Here is an 18,530-nt window from a genome sequence, read left to right as displayed (position 1 = left end):
GTTCCCAGGGGTTTGCTGTTGTTGCTTGTTGAAGGTGATCATTGTCCATTTAGTGACTTTTCTGTTTGTAACTACTGTATTCCTTGTTGTGTCTGGTCACTGAAGTCTCCGTTCCATTATGTTGGTAGACTGCCAGTGAGTGACCTAACAGATTTCTTAAAGTGCTGAAATTTTGTAGATTTTTTTTCTTCACTCAGCACTCTCCCAGTTGCTGTAAGTTTTTGATGAGATTTCAGAGTTCTGAACAAGTTGAGTCTGTTTTTGCTGGCTTAATGGTTGTTGTGGTGGAGGGACAGACTTGTGGAGTTCCCTCCTTTGCCATATTCTGTGACATTATCCAAAACTAGCATTTGACTAGCGTTCCGGCATTAGTCTGGGTCCCCTGAGCAGAGACAGATGCTGAGACGGGCTTAGATGTGCAGAGATTTTATTAGAGAAGTGCCTGTGAGAGAAGACTGGAAGGCTAGCAGTGCCACTGTCTGGCCCCGGTGGGGTGGGGTGGGGGTGGGGCTGGCATCCGCAAACCAAAGTCTGCCACGGAGGCAGTCCTGTGTCCCCGGAAGGGGCCGTGTTGGTGGCACTGCCATACTGTCTCCTTGGCCCAGGTGCCATGGGGCCTGGAGTCAGCCTGCTTTGGGAGGTGGGGCTCGGCTGTGACCGCAGCTCTGTGGTTGCAGAACACGGACCTCTCCTGACCTCGTCGCTACCCACAGGCCTGTGTACATCAGTTCCCAAGGGAGCAGCCGGGCCTGAGAGGGGTTGCACTCTCCAGTGCTCCTCACAGTCCTGGCACCTTCCTGTTCTGAGGACCATGTGCCTCTCCGGTTTTTAACCTTTGTGTGTTTTCTACTGTTGGACATTCCCATCTGTAAGGAAAGTGAATCAGGGGCACCCGGCTGGCTCAGTTGGAAGAGCCACGTGACTCTTGATCTCAGAGTTCGAGCCTCACAGGGTGTAGAGATTGCTTAAAAATAAACAAAAACTTAAAAAAAACCTAGAAAGACGTGAATACCATAATGAGACCTCTTTGACTTAGTATGTGAAGTAGTCGTTCGGCCCTTCTGAATTAAAGTGCTTTTCTCCTTGATGAACGTGTGTGTGCTTTATTTCACACCCCCGTGCCCTCTTTCCCCACGGAGTGTGGCATCGTGGCGAAGGTTGAGCTGGTGGTGGGGCAGATTGCCACGGGCTGCTGGGAGGCCTCTTCAGAAGGCTTCTTGTCAGCATTTTGTTTCCCTCTTCAGTACGCATTCAAGGTCCTTGTTAGCTGTATTGAGAGACAGTTCACCTGCCGGGCAGTTTACCTATTTAAGGTACATGATTCAAGGTTTTGGGTGTATTAAAAAAAATACATAATAGAAACATTTGCCTTGCTGACTATTTTTACGTGTATAATTCAGTAGTATCAGCCACATTTACAGTTTGTACAACCATTATCACCATTTCTGAAAACTGTTCATCATCCTGAACAGAAACCGTCCTCGGTAAGCTTCCCTCTCCCTTCCCCTGCGGCTCCTGGTAGCCACCCCTCTGTCTACCTCTATGAATTTGCCTGCTGCAGGTGCTCCCACAGGTAGAGTTGTACAAGGTTTGTCCATTTGTGTCAGGCTTAATTCCCCAAGCAGGAGGTCTTCAAGGTTAATTCCTGCTGTAGCGTTTGTCAGAACGTCGTTCCTCTGGACGGTTGAGTGATCTGCCGAATGGATATCCCGTTTTATCTGTTCATTGATCGGCTTGTGTTGCTTTCATCTTGTGACTCTTATGAATAATGTTACTGTGAACTTTGGTGTACACGTATCTGTTTGAGTCCTTGTTTTTACTTCTTCGGGGTGTGGACCTAGGAGTGGAATTGCAGGGTCATAGGGAAATCATTCTACATTTAACTTTGAGGGTTTATTATTTTTTACCTGTAAAGGTTAAAAACTTAGAACTCTCAAGTTGGGTCACAAGTAAATACAGAAAGGTAGTATAGTTAAAAAACCAGCAGGACTTTTTGTTACAGAGATCTAGGAGTGCACTGTACTTTGAAATCATTTTTATTTAGTGAGAGAGACAGGGAGAGAGAGAGTGTGGGGGGAGGAGGGGCAGAGGGGGAGAGAGAATCTCAAACGGACTCCCCACTGAATGTGGAGCCCAACACGGGGCTTAGTCAGTCTTACTACCAGGAGATTGTGACCTGAGCCAAAATCAAGAATCTGACACTAACCAACTGAGCCACCTAGGTGCCCTCCGTTGTGCTTTCAAGACAGATCTGAAGGGCCTGCCGGGGTCTCCGTGGCTGTGACGTGTGACCTCTGGGGGAATTGTATGAGAGGGGTCCGTCGTCCTGCTGCAGGCACACATGCTCCACAGCGAGAATCCGCAGGTAGTGGCGACCTCTGCCTCCTGAGAGCTCGGAGGTGTGCATCTCCTCCGATGCTGCGCTGTGGCAGGGGGGCTGCACGGTCGTTAACGGTCCTGCTTCCTCTTTTTATCACTTCAGATGATGCCTTACACTTTGGGTGAACTTTAAAACATCGTGGTCTCCAAATCTTTGGGCCTTTGACACGGAAGGTTTGTGTTCTTGTGCGTAAAGCCGGAGGGGAGGGCTTGTCTCTGGGTGCCAGGCTTTGGGTCCTGAGCCTGGAACACAGCCCCTGATGTATGGTGTTGCTTCCTGCAGGGTATTGATTGGTGGAAAGCAGGGTTATCCTACTTTTGTTCTTTGTCAAAGCATTTAGGTATAAGAACGAGAGAGCCCTGGCGTCATAGTGAAGGGAATGCACGTGCCCCTCACGTTCATGTGGTTAACTCTGCGTTTTGGGTTAACCGCATGTGGTTGTCTGAAGGCACACCTCGGCACCCACTGCTGTGCGCCGTGGCCTTTGGTGCATAGCCCAGCTGGTGCGTCAGAGGGCAGGGGCCCTCCTGAAAAGTGGGAGGAAGGGGTCTCCCGAAGGCCCGTGGGGTGGGGCGTGCCGGTGCGGATGGCCTTTTCTCAGGTGGCAGTTGTAGGACCTGAGGCCTGGGGAAGCCCCGGGCAGGTGTGCAGGGCCGGACTTGGTGCCTCCTGTTTGTGGCACCACACATGCACGCGTGCCCACACGCACACACACGCACACACGCAGGGGCAGGGGCTCTTTTTCTCAGTTTGTTGCCTCAGCTTGTTCCTTCCCTCACCGAGTTCGTTGTGCCAGACTAAAACATCACACAGAGTTCATGTGCTTTTAAAGTCACCTATGAGTTTATTGGAAAATTGGCAATATATACATCATTTTAGAAAGTGGAAAACGAGGCAGAATGAGTTGGGAAATTCACTGTAGCATCATGAAGAAGTAGAAACGTATAGCCACTCCCGCGATACGTTTTTCCCTGGTGGAAATAAATTATGTGTATAAATAGCCTCTTGATGTTCGTGTGTCCTCGTAACAAATCACGTAGTTTTTACCTCGGGCACTTTAATGACAGGACTGGGAATGTTTTCTCCTGGCATTTTTTCCCCCCAGTAACTGTTACTTACTTGAAAACATGCAGCAGAATTGTTAGCAGAACAGTTAAAGCAGTTTGTATTAGTACTAAGGTATTTATAAGAAAAGTATTTTTAAAGCTTTCCTATAAGATGGTGTACACCTAAAAGCTGTCTTTTAGTCTGTGTATTCCATGTGACATTTTACAAAAATGAAAGGCAGTTTAACTCATCAGTCTTAAGTGTATGAGTCATTTAAATATTTTTACAACCAGAAAGTAGAAGCACCTTTGAATATTCATGCTTAATATTTACAGAAACTGAAGTTGCAGTTTTTTCTTTCTTTTGTTCGTTTTTTATTTTTTTGTTTTTTTTTTTTGTGTGTGTTTTTTTGAGAAGAAAAAAGAAACTGCATCGTAAAAAATTGACCAGATACAGTGAAGGCGCCAGTGGAGATTTGCTGCTGTTGCCACCTGCTTTGGGAGGCGTGTCTGCATCCCACGGGGCCCGGGCACTAGGACACCCGTGTTCTTTTCCGGAGAGTGAACACTCTGGCTGTGTCGCTCGGCTTCATCTTCTTGGTCCCTTGCTGGGACTTCCCTGCATCCCTCGGACTTGTCCTCTTTTGCGCTCTGGGTCTGGGGTCACACTGAGCCTCCTGGTTCTCCGTGGCGCGGACTGTGGGTGCATCCTGCTGGCAGGTGGACTCTGGGGCCGTGGGCTCCCCGTCGCCCACCCGGACTGTCCCCGGGCTGTAGGCTGCCAGCTGGCAGAGGGCCACGGCCGCCGTCTGCTTCTGCTCGTCGCTGCTGTCCACTGCTGCGGGCTCCTGGGCCCTTGCGGGGGGTGTTGTTGGGGGCCGCGCGGTAGCGTCGGGGCTGTTGGGGTCTGTCTGCGCCTGCTCGGGCCCATCTTCGCCTCTGGGCGCATCGGGGTTCGGGGCGGCCGCGGCGGCCGGGTCTGCGCCTCGCAACGGGCGGTGGAATGGGGGTCTCGGGGGCAGGGCGTTGCAGGGGTCCTTCACCGACAGGTTCAGAGGCACGTCCTGCAGCTCTGCGAAGTCCTTGTACGCGGGGCTGTGCGTGGCTGGCGGAGCCTCTGGTTTCCTGGAGAGGTTCAGCGGGGCTGTCCGGGAGCTGTCCTCCGGGCCGGACGGTGTGGCCTCCGGGCCGGGGGAGGCACTTCCTGTCGCACCTGCACCCGCAGCGTCTCCGCTCGTGGCGTCCAGGCTGGAGGAGAGAGGCAGAGAGAGGCTTAATGGGAACCTTGCCCGGGAAAGCACCGCTCTAAGGCGCCGCGAGCCCGCACGCGCTTGGCTACTTGAGCACGACCCGGGACACGCTCCGGAGATTTTGAAAATGAAACTTTTCTTACCTCTTTGGAGACTCGTCTGTGTTCTCCAGAACCTGCGATTGTGGGCACTCTGTGCTCTTCTTGACAGGCCTGAAGGCCGTGAGGCCGTGTTCGGGCGGGTGGAGCCGTCCCGGGACGCCGGGGGCTGGCTTGTCCGAGAGGCCGCACGGCCCGGCACACGGCTGACTTGTCTGCGTGAAGTTGGTGGGACTCGGCCTTCCCGGGGAGCCCGTGGCCGCGCTTCCGGCTCGAGGGCTCATTTTGGTCCCCTCTGCGTCCCTCTGCTCATCTTTGGAGTGATCTTTAGCCTCGGGAGTTGGGCTCTCCTTCTCACACTCGGTGTGCTTTTTGTGGGTGCTGGAAGGACTTGACTTGGACGGACTCAGGGCCGGGTAGAGCAGGGCAGCTTCTTCCAGGAGGTGTGAGCTTTGATCTCTGGAAACACCTGCGACGGCCGGGAGTCTGAGACCGTAGGAGGAGAACGCAGACTCTGGTCTGTAAAACCCGTATGGAATGGGCAGGTTGGGATGGTACTGCTGGAAGAACCTGTAATGGTCGTAGGCCGAGGGGGGGTTCAGGTGCTTCGGGACCGGCCCCGGCGGAGGCAGCAGGTGCCTCTGGTCTTGGGCCCCGTAGACAGGCAGCAGGGGGGCATCGCACTCGGGTGAGTTCCCGGCGAGTAGGTAGGGCGAGTAGATGGTGGCCAGTCCGTGCTCAGTGTAGAAGTGCGGCGGGTACTCTGGGATCGCGGGGTGCACGTAAGGGGAAATGGCACTAAACCCCTTTGTAGAAGGGATTTTGTGTGGGAACTCGGGCGGGAGGAAAGGCGAGCCAGCCTTCCATGGGTAGCTGGGAGTGTGGAATGCAGACTTGGTGTGGAAGGCCGTGGCTTTTGCCGTGGGGTTGGGCAGCGCCAGCAGTTCGGGGGCCTCAGCGTGTTCTGGCCCCTTCAGCCTGTGCTCTCCTACTGGGACGAATGCTGAGGGCCGCACAATGCCTTCCAGGACAGGCTGGGTGCCCCGCGGGGCTTCTGGAGCTGGACTCGGGGGTGCAGCTTCCTCGTGGAGGGCAGGCTTCTGTCCTGGGCCCCTGTGGGGCCCACGTGCGTGCAGTTCTAGGTTTTCCTTCACGTCATCCTTGGTGAGGCTTTGCTGGAGCTTGGCATCAAAGTGTGGGAGCCCGTTGGCGACGGGTTTGGCGGAGGTGGGCTTTGCTGTCGAGTCTGCCTGATTGGTCTGCTTAGGGTCCAGAGAGTTGGATTTGGGGCACTTCGGGACTCGGTCCTGCTCTGACACTAAGGTGATGGAGTTTTTGCAGAGACCATACTTCATGTGGTTGAAAAGGTGTGACTTTTCATTGCAAGTGAAGGGACACTGGAAACACTTATACTTGAAGGGCTTTCCTGGAGGCCTTGGGATGTAATGTGGCTTTTTTGGTTTTCGCTCTTTGAGGAGACTCATGTTCTCTCCTGTGCTGTAGGCGCTGGTGTCCCCCTGGTCCGAGCACTGCCGGCTTCTGGCGAATGAAGGTCTCGCGGTTTTGTGGCTTCTCCTTTGTTTGCCTTCCAAGAGCTTCTATTTGCCGCCAGCTCCACGTGCCATGGGTCTGATGGGGGGCGTCCTGCTCATTGGGGCTGGGTGCTGCAACAGAGGAGCAGAGCCTTAGAGCCTTGACACTAGCTTAACAGTCAAGGAGGAACTAGCCCGGCTTCACAACAGGTCACCTGGAGTATAGGGGTCACCGCCCTTGTCGGTGCCCGGAGGTGGTGAGCACCGACTGCCCCCGACTTACAACCTGGCCGCCAGCCCCCACAACGTTCCTGTTTTCTCAAGTCTGACCTGGAAGAGTCTCGCCTTGGGGCCAAGAAGCATGTGGTGTGTCAGTGTCAGCTCTGAGGACACCTGTAGTCCTTTGAGTTTGGGGAACCTTTATCCTGTGACCTGAGGCCTTGGGTGCCAGGAGGTTGTGGCCTGAGGCCAGGTGACTGTTGAGACGCCCCGACCCCCGCTTGTGTCCCTGGAGTCTGTGGTTCCGACCTGACTGCGCTGACCGTGACTACCGGGGCCTGGCCTGTGTGGGACGCTCACATGGCTCCCTTAGAGCCGGGAAGGTCTGCGTGTGACATGTCGCCAGGGCTCCTTGACCATCCTGTCCTATTTAGTCATGCTGTGTTCTACACGTGGGCGCTTAGAAGAGAACGTTTAAATACGCAGTCCCACCCTACCGCTTCCAAAGTCAAAAGAAAAAGTCAGCTTTATCCGTGAGTAGCATTTATGCTGTCTCAGATACAAACGTTTAAGTGCTGTGTTTATGTTGACTCAGGTGGTTTTGAGATGCTATCAAGGTGAGTTTCTTAGCCCTGTGAGCGACCGAACCTTCTCCTTCACGGCCGTGTTTCTGCCGCCCACCTCGTGGTTCTCGCGCTCAGCCCATGCCCGCCTGGCCGGCACACACAGGTGGGTGTGGACAGCTGAGAGCTAGTCCGGCCCAGGGCCCCTGCCTGCCCTTCCTGGCCTTCCCTCCAAGTGGTGGTGCCTTTTGGACGGATGGTTGGACCGTGCTAGGCCACCATCCCAGCCTTTACCCCTTAGGAAGTGGGCCCCGGGTCGTCCTTGGCCAAGTGGCGGGCAGGGATGTGGGGGCCAGTGGGGCCCGTCACCTCCCCCAGGGCCCTGGGACCCCGCAGAGGCTGCAGGTGTCTCTGGCCTTTGATCCCTTCCCGCAGGGCCCTCCTATCCCGGATACCTGCCCCCTCCCAGGCTTAACCGGAGATCTCAGCCTGGTTTCCTTCAAGGCTGCTCCACACACCCCTGGGGCACTCTCTGCCTCATAACCCGAAACCGAGAACAAAGACGTGAGGTCTGGGAGGATCTCTCAAGGCCCTGGCGGCGTGGCTGGGTGCCCCGGACCAGCCCATGGAGTGACTGTGTCGAGGAGCAAGCGTGTGGGTGGGGAGGCTGGAGGGCAGCGGGCGGAGTCGGGCCCGCGCCTTCACGGGGAGCACTTTCAGACAGCTTAAGAATAAAGTTAAGAGGAAATGATTTAACAAGACTGTTTTCAGTTGTAGTTTTGCTTTAAGGAATAGGCAAATGAGGTCAGTCCTGTGTCTCCTGAGCCTTTGTGGATAAAGCGTCACCTTCTAGACATCGGGGGTGCTAAAACTCTCAGCTGGAAAGCAGCCTTTTAAAAATGGTGAAAAACGTATGGGAAATTGAAGAGACTTGTTTTTACAAAATAAAACGTTTCTCTGAAATGCCTTCCTTGCGATCCCACACACTGCGATGAGGTCATCGGTGGTGTGGGGGGGGGCAGGGGAAGCAGGTGGGGTGTGGGTGTTCACTGGGATGCCTTAGATTTCTGAGAGAGCTTTCTGATTTTATTCTTAGCAAACTGGTTTCTCTACTCATTTATTCATATTCCTTAAAAACATAAAGAAGCGCTCCCCCTACCCCCAGATGGACTGCCTCTGTTAACCGGCTTCATCATCGTCCCTTGCTTCTAGAGATGCCTGCTTATCGAGAAGTACTGGGAAGTACTTTCTGCCCATGTCTGTGGCCCTTCTGTTGAGTTTCTGCAGAGCAGTAGTGGTGAGGCATGTATTTTGGGTGAGAAACGAGACTTTTGGCTGCCCTGTGACTGGCAGGGGGTGGGGGGGTTGTCCTCAGAGCCTGGGGGGGGGGTGCACATTGACTCACCTTGCCTGTTCCTGCCCTCCCGCTACACAGCTGCAGGAGCTGCAAAGGCAGTGTCAGAGCCCAGCTTGTTACACCGGTAAGCAGAGCTCTGCGTCTTTCTAAACTTCCCCTCTTATTAGAGGGAAAAACGTGAAATAACTCTTTATGAGTTCAGCCCATACCTCGGGGGGGGGGGGTAGGTATGCTCTGGGCTATAAAAGCACAATTTCCTTGCCGCCCGTCAGGAAGCGATTCCAGCCAACCTGGGCCAGCTAGATAAGTCAGCGGGCGTGTACCGGCATGTCTCACCATGCTCCCTGGTTCTGAAGGCGTGAGAACCTCTGCAAGTCAGGTTCCCATGATTGTATAGGATATGTTATGGCAAAGATCCGAAAAGTGATTTCATCACTAGCTAGAAGCATCATGATCAAAATGATGACAGTTGCAAAACTTTATCAAGTGTGAGCCCAGAGTATAGCACTGAGAGTGGACACAGATGCAGCGCCGCCAGCATCCCAAACCCCAGGCGGTGGATGAATGAAAAGTTCCCTCAGGATTTAAGAGAATGATTCAGATGCGTTCTACGACGATGCGTTAGTTTCAGGAGCAGTATTATTTAGCACCACTGATACTTTTAGGCAAACATGGAGAAAAACCTATATTATATTGATCAAACATCTCTAGGAGGTAGTTTATGTACTTAAGTTACCTTAGCGTTACCTGGATGAAAAACTTGGGCACTAATTGGTTTTATGTTAATATATACTTTTTTCAGTTAAATGATGTCATGTGTAAAGTTCTTGTCTGAATTTTTGTTCTTTGTTTGGTTAGCATACAGGGACAGTAAATCACTTCTCTGGGGATCATGCCAGTGCCCTAGGGGGTGAGAGCGTCCAGGGCGCTGACCTGTGGGAAGGGAAGCCTGCGATGGACTCACAGGTGCAGTAGTGTTAGTAACTTTGGGTAAACTGACCTCTCAGGTTGCACAATTCACTAATTAAAACAAGGGAGCACAGCTGCTTCAGATGCCGATGGAGACGGGCGTATTCACTTGGTCGTAAAAATGCAATAATATCAGAGAAATAGGTGGGACAAAACTGAGGCTATTGTAAGCGCTTGAAGGGGACAGCCCATAGCGTGATGTCAGTGAGTTCTCCTGCCCCAGGGACGTTTACGAGGATGAGGGAACTCAGCCTGACTGCCCAGGACCTCGTCAGGCTCGCCCTCTGCAGGGACGCGGTGTGCGACCGTCTCTGCCAGGCCAGCTTGTATCTGCTGGACTTGATGCTCGCTGGCAGCTGCCGGTGTTAAATATTCTGAAAAAAGGGTATTGTTGCCAAAACAACACAGTGGAGAACTAATGGTAGTAAGTTTGGATTTGCATTGGGAGGTGAGGCTTTTCTAAGGGTGGCTGGAGGGGGTTCACATGGCCTGTTCCTGGGGTGCGGGTCTTTCTCGTTGATCTGCATCTGGAGAGCTGCTCATGACGCAGGACCCCTTTAATTTGGATTCTGTTAGAGAACTGCAGGGTTAGCACGTCTTAAAGTCCAGGTGTTAGTGTGGCCCTAAACGGAGGGCCATGTGTTTACTCTTGATCTGCGGGACGTGCTGGGAGCTGCCCTTCAGGCACCTTCCCTCCCTCCCTCAGGGTGGGGTCAGGGTGGCTGTCACTGAAATGCAGGGTCAGCTCTGCGCTCTGCCTGCCCCTGTGGCGTCCCTCGTGGAGTCTTGTCAGACTGAGTGGCCGTCTGAGGGGGAGAGACCGCGGGGGTGGTGACCTAAAGCTACACACACGGGCCCGTGCGAGCTTCCAGAAGTTGTCCTGTTTTACCCAAAGATGGCCATTTGTGACATCAGGCATTTTAAACATCTGCTGGGGTTGAACTGATGTGCTTTTTTGCCTTGGAAAGCGCCGTGAGCCAGCTGCGGCCGCCGCATCTCTGCTGCGGGGCTCCTGCTCATAGGCCCGCGGTGTCTGGGCATAACTGCCCACACAGCACTTTGAGCAGCCTGTGGTTTCGGTTGGCCACAGGGTTTTGTTTGCTTGTTTTTGAAGTTCTAAATTTTTTTTTTTTTTTTTTATTTATGATAGTCAGAGAGAGAGAGAGAGAGAGAGAGAGAGAGAGAGGCAGAGACACAGGCAGAGGGAGAAGCAGGCTCCATGCACCGGGAGCCCGACGTGGGATTCGATCCCGGGTCTCCAGGATCACGCCCCGGGCCAAAGGCAGGCGCCAAACCGCTGCGCCACCCAGGGATCCCTGAAGTTCTAAATTGCCAATGCGCTTTCGATAGGTTCCTAAGTGTGGACAGTTAATGGACTTGCCAGTTGTTAGGATAAAGCGAGTGGCTGGCATGTTTAAAAAGTTTCTAAGGAGTTTGAAATCCAAAAAACAGCCAAGAGAAAAATATTTTTTTTTTTTTGAACTTTGATAGGACACAATAGAGGTAATTACAACTTAGGTTTATGGGACACTGCTGTGACGGGCTGGCTGAGTACGCTTGTCATGCGTGTTGCCCTGAGAGCTGAACTAATGCCGTAATGGTCCCTTCGGTGCTGTCCGGCTGTCTGGCAGGGAGCCTCGTCAGGTAGAGCGTTTTGAAGGGCATGCTATAATTACAATATTGTGATGTGGCGTTATTGCATAACCCAAGGACACGCCATTGTCGCCTACCCACTGGGGTGTCGCAAGAACGAGATTTGTGAGTTTTACTCCAATTGAGCTTTTCCAGTGATTAACCGCCACTCCCTCCCTGACTCTTGGTTCTTCATAGCAAAGGATAAACTTCAGGACAACCATGACCTCCGGAGAAAGACAGTTTTCTAGAATGTAGTTTGGAAGAATGGATGTGGGAATAAAACCAGGGCTCTTTCTAGTTTCAGCCAGAGATCCTAAGTTACAGACACACGCTCTTCCTAGTAAGTGTACACAGCCTGTCACCCAGCAGGGCCAGTGCCCAGCGGCGCCCTGCCTGCCTCCTTCATCCCGAATAATACCAGTTCGAGGCTTTGGGAGGACTCAGTTAATGCAAAATAAAGATAATAAACGTAGACAGAGTTTGCTTAAATGAAGTCTGACTTTGGTCAGACTTGGCTGGTGGGCCAATAATTGTCACAACAGATTTACGAAGACTTTTGTAAGGGAGAAAAAAACCCTTTTTGTATATTTCAGAATCCTCTTTGGTTTTGTTCTTTTTGTTTTGGTAAGCACGTGTCAAGACAGTACTTATTTTAAACTCCAAGAAGTTTAACCGTAAATTCAGCGATTGTCTAAACACACCTACATAGGTGTTAACATGTGTCTGTACATATATGTGACTTTATGTTGAAATTTTCTAGAGCTTTAAGGAGCAGAGAAGCACTTAGATACATTTGAGTTTTAGTTTAGATTTTCTGTAGAAATGAGGACTTAATTTCCGAATAAACTTGTTCGTACTCTTAGAATAAAGCGTCAGCCTTATTCAAGTTCTGTGCTAATGGTTTCCCTTTCCAGCAGTGCACCTGCTGGGTCCTGAGTAATCTTCAGAGGACAGAGCAAGGCAGAGCAGATCCCGGGCAGGTGGTTCCCTGAGCCACATAGTTAATTCGAGATACATCTGAGAGCAGTTTTTAAAGAAAACTTGAATCCGAGAAGGAGTACTCACCGGAGACGGGCAATGCCGGGCAGTGCTGGGAGCGGCTGGTCGGGAGCCGGGGCTGGCGGTGCCCGAGAGCAGGACCTGTTCTCACGCTCGCTCGCCGGCTGAAACTGGAGCCGGCTGTTCCAGTGGGAGGGGTTTAAGTGTAGGAGTTGAGCCCTCGGGGCGTAGAGATGCACCTGATATTCCTCCCGCCCGCAGCTACGATTCATGTGTTTGCACCCACCGAGCTGCTTAGCAGCAGTGTCGCCAGCCACCCGCGGGCTGTGAGCCAGGTGCCCCCAGGCACCGCTTGTGTGCCTCACGGGGAAGCACCCTGCGCGGGTCAGCGAGTGACTGGGGGGGCTGCCCCAGCCGTCCTGCGGGTAGGGGAGAGAGGGACAGGCGTGGATGGGATGCCACAGTGCTGGTTGTTGTCACACACACACACGGCGCGTGAGATCTTTAGAAGCTCCAGTGTGTGTGGCGGCAGGCACACCCGAGAGTGGCTCCTCGGAGGCCACGCTCCACGGTGGCCTCGCCCCGGAGGGTCTGCGCGAGCCTTTTATCTTGTTGCCTTTCCCTCGTCACCCTGTGCCTGGGAATCTGCCTGCGTCCCCCTCGCGGGGGTGGGGGTGGGGGGTGGGGGGACCTCAGCCACCCCGCTGCAGGGGCCTGCCGGCGCACGTCGGGGCCGGCACGGAGCACCCAGCTCGCCGCAGGGCGGCTGTGCTGCTGCTGGGAGGTGGCCGTGTGCCTCTCACTGCCCTGGTCTTACGAATAACCAAGACGCTGAATTTTTGAGCAGGTTTATCTCCCTCCGCGCTTAAACTGCTTGCTGTTCAACCCGTGGCTGCTAGTGAGGCTGGAATGAGATGTGGGTTTGGGGACAGGGAAAAGAGGCGGTGGCAGCTGGGTTCAGCGGCCCCGTCACGCGTGGCACATCTGGCACGGTGGTGCAGGGTCAGGCTTGCCAGGCCAGATGCTGTGGGTTTCTAATTTTAATTCAAGGCTTAAGATTTTACTTTGTTTTATGTTTATATTGAATTCTTAAAAAAACAGTTTTGTTCAAATTAGGTGTTTGTATAACTTAAAGGGTGAAAAAATAGTTCTCTAAGTCTCATCACAAAACACTCTAGTTCATTGCTGTTCCTCTTACCTGTGGCTGGGTAACGAGCACCCCAGACTGTGGTGGCTTAAAGGACCGCTGTTTTAGTTCCTCTCGGGACTCCGTGTGGGTCCGGAGTGTGGGCCGCCTCCGTGGGCATGTGCTGCGTCGGTGGGGCCCTTTGGTATGGAGCTGGCCTGGAGCGTCCTCCGTAGTGCCATCCGCCTTGTGCCCTGGAGGGGATGCTGAGTCCTCCTCCATGTGGTGTCACATCCCGGACCCCCCACAGTGCGGTTGATGAGGCACCTCTTGTGTCCTGCTTGACCTGCCCAGACTGGAGGGGATGGCACAGGCCCCAGGTCTCCGTGGGACACTCGGACCACTGCCCCCCCCCCCCCCCCCCCCCCCCCCCCGCCGTCTCTGCAGCACTGGGACTTGTTCTTAGCTGAGTATTTTGGTGTTTACGTCCTTGATTCCAAATAACATTCCTGTTGCTACCTCGTCCCCTCCACCCACTTCCCCCGGCCAGTTTGGGTGCTGTCTGCTGACTTCTCCTGTGCCCTCTGTGTCCTCTGACCCCGGGCTTGCCTCCCCATCATCCTGGGGTCGCCTTTCCTCTCTCCTGTATCGAAAGCCTGCTTCCTGGGTCTCATCTTCCCTCTTGCAGTGACCCTTTACGTTGACACGGAGCACACCCGTGTGTCGGCTCCTGGGAAAGCGTGCAGGAGAGGCAGATTTGCAGAGACGCGGGGGGTAGAAGGGGTGATGGCGTCTCTGTTGTGTCTGGCTGGGTATAGAATCCTGGGTCAGAGCCTTCACCCTCGGTTTTCAAGGTGCTTTGCTCCGCGCGTAGCTGTCCGTGTTGCGGCTCACGAGTGCCTGCCCCACTCTGAGGTCCTGGTTCTTTCCCTCCAACATTTTGATATGAATGATTTTTAGAGGGAGAGTGCACGTGAGCGGGCGGTGTTGGGGCAAGGGAGCAGGAGAGCGGGGGGCTCGATCCCACGACCCTGACATCGTGACCTGAGCCAGAACCAAGAGTCAGACGTTGAGCTGGCTGAGGCACCGGTGCGCCCTGGCACGAGTGGTGTCAGACGCACAGGTGAGTGATGCGAACCTGACACGTGGATTCTGTGATGAATTGTTGCTGTATCTGCTTCATCACGGAGGCCTCCCAGGGGGGCCTCGGTCCGGGGTGGCTGGTTCCAGGGCTCCACATCTTGGCGTGTCCCCTCTGCCGAGTGCAGTTCCTCCCTTTCGGAGAAGAACTATACGCAGATGGTCAGTGGCACGCCCGCTGTCGTGTCCGGAGCACCGCTGGTGTGGCGGGGTTTCTTCCCTCAGAGCCAAGTGTGTCCTCTTGTAGAATTTTATGCAGGCGGTGACTCCCGACCCTCCTCCTGATCCTCTTTTTCTGTTTCCGGAGTGTTCTCTGCCAACTGTCCTGTAGGTGCTGCTTCTCTGCTGCCACACTTTTCGGTTTCTAAGTGTTCTAGCGCTGCCTCCGGAGTGTCTTACTCTTAGACGTCGTCGCAGTGGCTTGTTTCTCTGAGGGTTTTAACAACGGTTGGGGCAGGTGGGGCATCTATGCCCCTGCATACAGCGTCTCCTTCATGTCTCGCACCTCCCGGGACGCAGCTATTGCCCCTGCTGGCGGGGGGTTCCAGGGGTCTGCTATTCGGCGGCCCCCTCGTGCTCCTTGTCCCCCCCCCCCCCCCCCCCCCGCGACGTTAACCACGAGCCTCGCAGGGACCCTGTGTGTGGCCGGGGGAGAGGGGGGTATCCGGGTTGGCTCTCTTGTTCTGAGGTGGGGCCTCCAGCCTCCTGGGTGTCCCGTTCATCCCCCCCCCCCCCACCCCGGCCTTCCCCGTCCTCCTTGACCCTGTTGTTTCCGCCTGATAAGGGAAGGCACTCTCTGCCGTCGCTGGCGGGATTCCCCCGGCCGTTATCGTGCGTGTTCGGTCTCCCCGCTGCCCAGGAATCCCGTGACTAGGTTTCTGACCAAGGTTGAATCTTGGGGAAAGAGCACGGGCCCAGCAGCTGGCCCGGCAGGTGCCCCGCCCCCACCTGTGCGGCCCCCTGCTGGGCCCCCTACCTGCGTGTCTGCGGTTTATCACCGTGGCAGCCGTGCGCGCGGCCATGAGGCCGGTTTGCAGGGTTGGCGCGGAGAGGAAGAGCCGCGTGGCTGACGTGGCCCGGCCTGGAGGGCGCGGAGCAGGACAGAGCGGGCCGGGCCAGGCTGTGCAGGCCGAGGAGGCGCCTCCCCGTGAGGTGCATGGGGTCAGATCGGGACCCAGTGGCCCAGGACTTCAGTGGGGTGGCGGGCGGGCCCTGGACCTCCGGGTTCTGAGCGGGGGCAGGGCGGTGCCAGGGCTGCGGCTGCTGGGAGGGTTCGTGACAGGCCTCAGTTCACCTGCGGCGTCAGAACTTGGCCCCTGCTCTAGCGGGGAGTGTGCTCGCCTGCCCTCTGCGCCCTGGGCAGCCGGGTCACCCTGTCCCCATCCCACCCCTTGTCCAGCAGCGCGGGCCTTGCCCAGCGGCTCTTCCGTTTGCTCCCTCCCGGCCTAGCAGTTACTTGGCGCGGCCTGCGTTCCCCTGCCGAGGGCCGCCCGAGGGCCCGTGACGTGCCCGTGTCCCTGTGCGGCCTCTGGGGAGGGAAATGCAGCGCTTCGGTTTTGGACCTTGTAAGTACGTGGTGGCTGTGTCCGCCTGGCACTCCTCGGGGCCGCAGGCGCTCTGCAGGCGGGATTCCGGGCGCCCTGGCCGTGGCCACGATGACCCTCGTTAGGTCTCCAGGCAGCAGATGCCCCGCGAGAGCCTCAGTGCCCAGGCTGCATCCCAGGGCTGAGCGGGACGTGACGGGGCTCAGGCCCGCGGGGCACGGGTGCTGAGACCGGGGGCCCTTCCTGGCCGGCTCCCAGCTCCCGAGGGCAGGGCCGCGTCGTGTCGTCCACGCCAGCACGCGGGCATGTTTCTCGGGGTTTCTTGAGTGTAGTTTCCAGCGGGAGCCCCCTAGTGAGAATCCCGTCCAAGGGGCCTAGTGTGACCTCCTCGGGCTCCCGAAGCCTTGGCCCTGGGGCTGCTGCCAGGCACGGACATTTGCTCCTCGCTTCAGTCTTGGTGCTGAGAGGGCTGTCCCTGCGTGGCTGAGCTGTGCTGCCAGCACCCGCCTCCGGCCTGGGGTCTGTGCAGCCCTCGTTCTGCAGACCCAGGGGACAGGCTGTGTCTCCGCAGGTGCAGCGACCTCCTAGGTTCTCTGGGGGGCTTGACGGCCCGTCAGCCTGGGATAGGAGTCTGGGCCCTGTCTTCTGGGATCAAGAACCCAGCAAGGAGTTGCCGGCACCCTGACCTGGGCCCGCGGGTGCCAGGCTGTGCCCCTAGGAGGCAGGCCGGTGGTGGGCTCCGGGGGCCTCGGGGGAGTGCAGCAGCCTTTGGGGTCCTCTCCTGCCCCAGTGTGAGCGCTCGGCCCCGTGAGGCTGAGCTCGGGAGCACGGCGTCCCCGGCGGGGTCTGCTGGGGTTTGGTTTCTCATGGTGACGGAACCGGGAACGCCGGGGGAGTTGCACTTCGGCAGAGTCAGGTTAGTTTGGCCGTCTCGTGAGATAGGCCGGGGCAGGTGGAGCATCGGGAAAGTTCTATTGTGAGACATTCATTTTCCTTTGATGAGTAAGTCTGAGATGTGTAAGGTGCTGCCCGAATTTTAATTTGATGCTTATTCCAGTATACCACCGCGTGGATTTTTGTGGAACTGGGGCGACTTTGGTTTTGGAGGCGAGCACACGGCCCGTTTTCCGGCCAGGCTGCCTGGCGGATGGGAGCAGTGCCCTCCACCTGGGACAGGGGCTGCCGCAGGCCGCGGGGTCCCGGGCTCCTCCCTTTTGGGGCGCGGGCAGTGGCAGCGGACTGTACGGTGGCCCCGAGCCGGCGGCGGAAACTCTGTGTCGGTTTGTTTAGATGCTGCCCCCCCCCCCCCCCCCCCCCAGCCCCCTCCAGCCTCCGAGTCTGAAGTGAAACCTGAAACTTTGAGCTCTGGCCTGTTTGTCTTGGGTTGAGATTCCAGGGTGTGAGCGGGGGCTGAGCTGGCCAAGCGGCGAGCGTGAGACTCCCGCAGTTTCCCCCCCCCCTTCCCGCCCTCTCCCCACCCTGCAGTGGGGTGTGGAGGTGTCTCGCGTGCCCCTTGCGCTTCTCCAGGAGAGGGGAGGCCCCTTCCTCTGCCCTGGGCTGTGACCCTGCGGGCGGCCGATCCGGGAGGAGGAGCGAGAAGCCATCACAGGTTCCCTCTTCTCGTGTTTTCTCCTGCTGCGGGCCCGCGTGGACCACGCTGGCGGGTGAGGGCTCCTCCTCTGCACCCGCGCCCCCCGGGCCCCCGTCGCCCACTGCTCTCTGCCGGGTCCCGAGTCGGCAGGTCTCAGGCGTGGCAGGCAGGCGTACTCTGGTATTTCCAGACGTTGGTTTCTGTGACCGCCCATGGCTTCCCCGGCTTCCGTCCCTGCTGCTTGTCTCTGCCCGACACACCTCTAGGTGCTGGGGCCTCGAGCTCCTGGGCTTCTGGTCCTTTGTCGCATCTGCAGACTGTCCCTTCCCTCACAGCTCTCCGGTGTGATGGAGGGTGAGTCCTTGGTGCTTGTTTTCAGCGGGCGTGAGCTGCTCCCACCCTGTGGGGCGTACATGGCGTGCGTGTGCGCTGCTTCTTCAGGGCCCTGGTGAGCGGCCTGCAGGGGGCCTGAGGCCTGCCCCTCGGCCTGGGCCCCCCCCCACCGCAGACCGTGTGCGTGGACAGCCCACCTCGGGGGCTTTGTCTTGTCATGGGAGCCTCTCTGCTTTTTCTAGGACCCCCTTCCCCCTGGGAACAAATGCCCTGTCAGCAGCCCTGGGGGTCCTGCCTGCGAGACCCCGGGGTTGTCAGGGTCTCGGGGCCCGAGGTCATCTGTCCTGAGTCTGCCAGTAGGGTCGGTGCTGTTCCCGGGCACGCCGGAGGGCATGCTTGCTGGCAGTGTGACGGCGGTTCACATGAGCCCTTACTGAACCCCTGATGTGTTCTGAGCAACTAGAGGAGTTCCGAGTCCTCAGTCACCCCGGGCCGCGGCGTTCAGAGGTGAACGCGGGAGCCCGCCTCTGCTGCTTCCTCCCCGAGCCCGTGCAGAGCTTCCCTTGTGGGATGCCGCGCTTGCTGCTGTGGCTTCGCATCGCGCTGGCTGAGCGAGGGGGGCCTCGCCGGAGTCCCCTGCCCGCTGGGTCTGCTAGAGGGACGCGCCGCCCGTGTGCCCGGGATGCTGGTCCTGGGGAGGCGGCCCTTCTCTCTGCACCCTGGCTGCCTGGTGGCACCTTGCCCCCCC

General features: G+C 56.5%; 2 protein-coding genes across 4 annotated transcripts in view; one reads left to right on the top strand and one right to left on the bottom strand.

Annotated features, from left to right (window-relative positions):
• The window catches only part of TBCD (tubulin folding cofactor D), a 139,895-nt gene that overhangs the window by 40,347 nt on the left and 81,018 nt on the right, over positions 1–18,530 (top strand). The window lies entirely within an intron of this gene.
• On the bottom strand, positions 3,202–15,426 carry ZNF750 (zinc finger protein 750). 3 transcript variants are annotated; one of them, XM_038546183.1, is made up of 4 exons: positions 13,247–13,556; positions 12,115–12,228; positions 4,820–6,438; positions 3,202–4,674 (listed from the first exon to the last, which is right to left on the bottom strand). In XM_038546183.1, exons 3-4 carry the CDS (start codon positions 6,256–6,258, stop codon positions 3,960–3,962), a joined length of 2,154 nt encoding a protein of 717 aa, XP_038402111.1. In that variant the 5' UTR covers positions 6,259–6,438; positions 12,115–12,228; positions 13,247–13,556; the 3' UTR covers positions 3,202–3,959. The 3 variants fall into 3 exon arrangements, with proteins under 3 accessions (XP_038402111.1, XP_038402113.1, XP_038402112.1); XM_038546185.1 differs by lacking the exons at positions 12,115–12,228; positions 13,247–13,556 and adding an exon at positions 15,291–15,426; XM_038546184.1 differs by lacking the exon at positions 12,115–12,228.

This window comes from Canis lupus, chromosome 9 (genome assembly GCF_011100685.1).
Source record: "Canis lupus familiaris isolate Mischka breed German Shepherd chromosome 9, alternate assembly UU_Cfam_GSD_1.0, whole genome shotgun sequence".
Lineage (NCBI taxonomy): Eukaryota > Metazoa > Chordata > Mammalia > Carnivora > Canidae > Canis > Canis lupus.
Note: the sequence above shows the minus strand (reverse complement) of the source record. Positions and strands in the feature narration are given on the sequence as shown.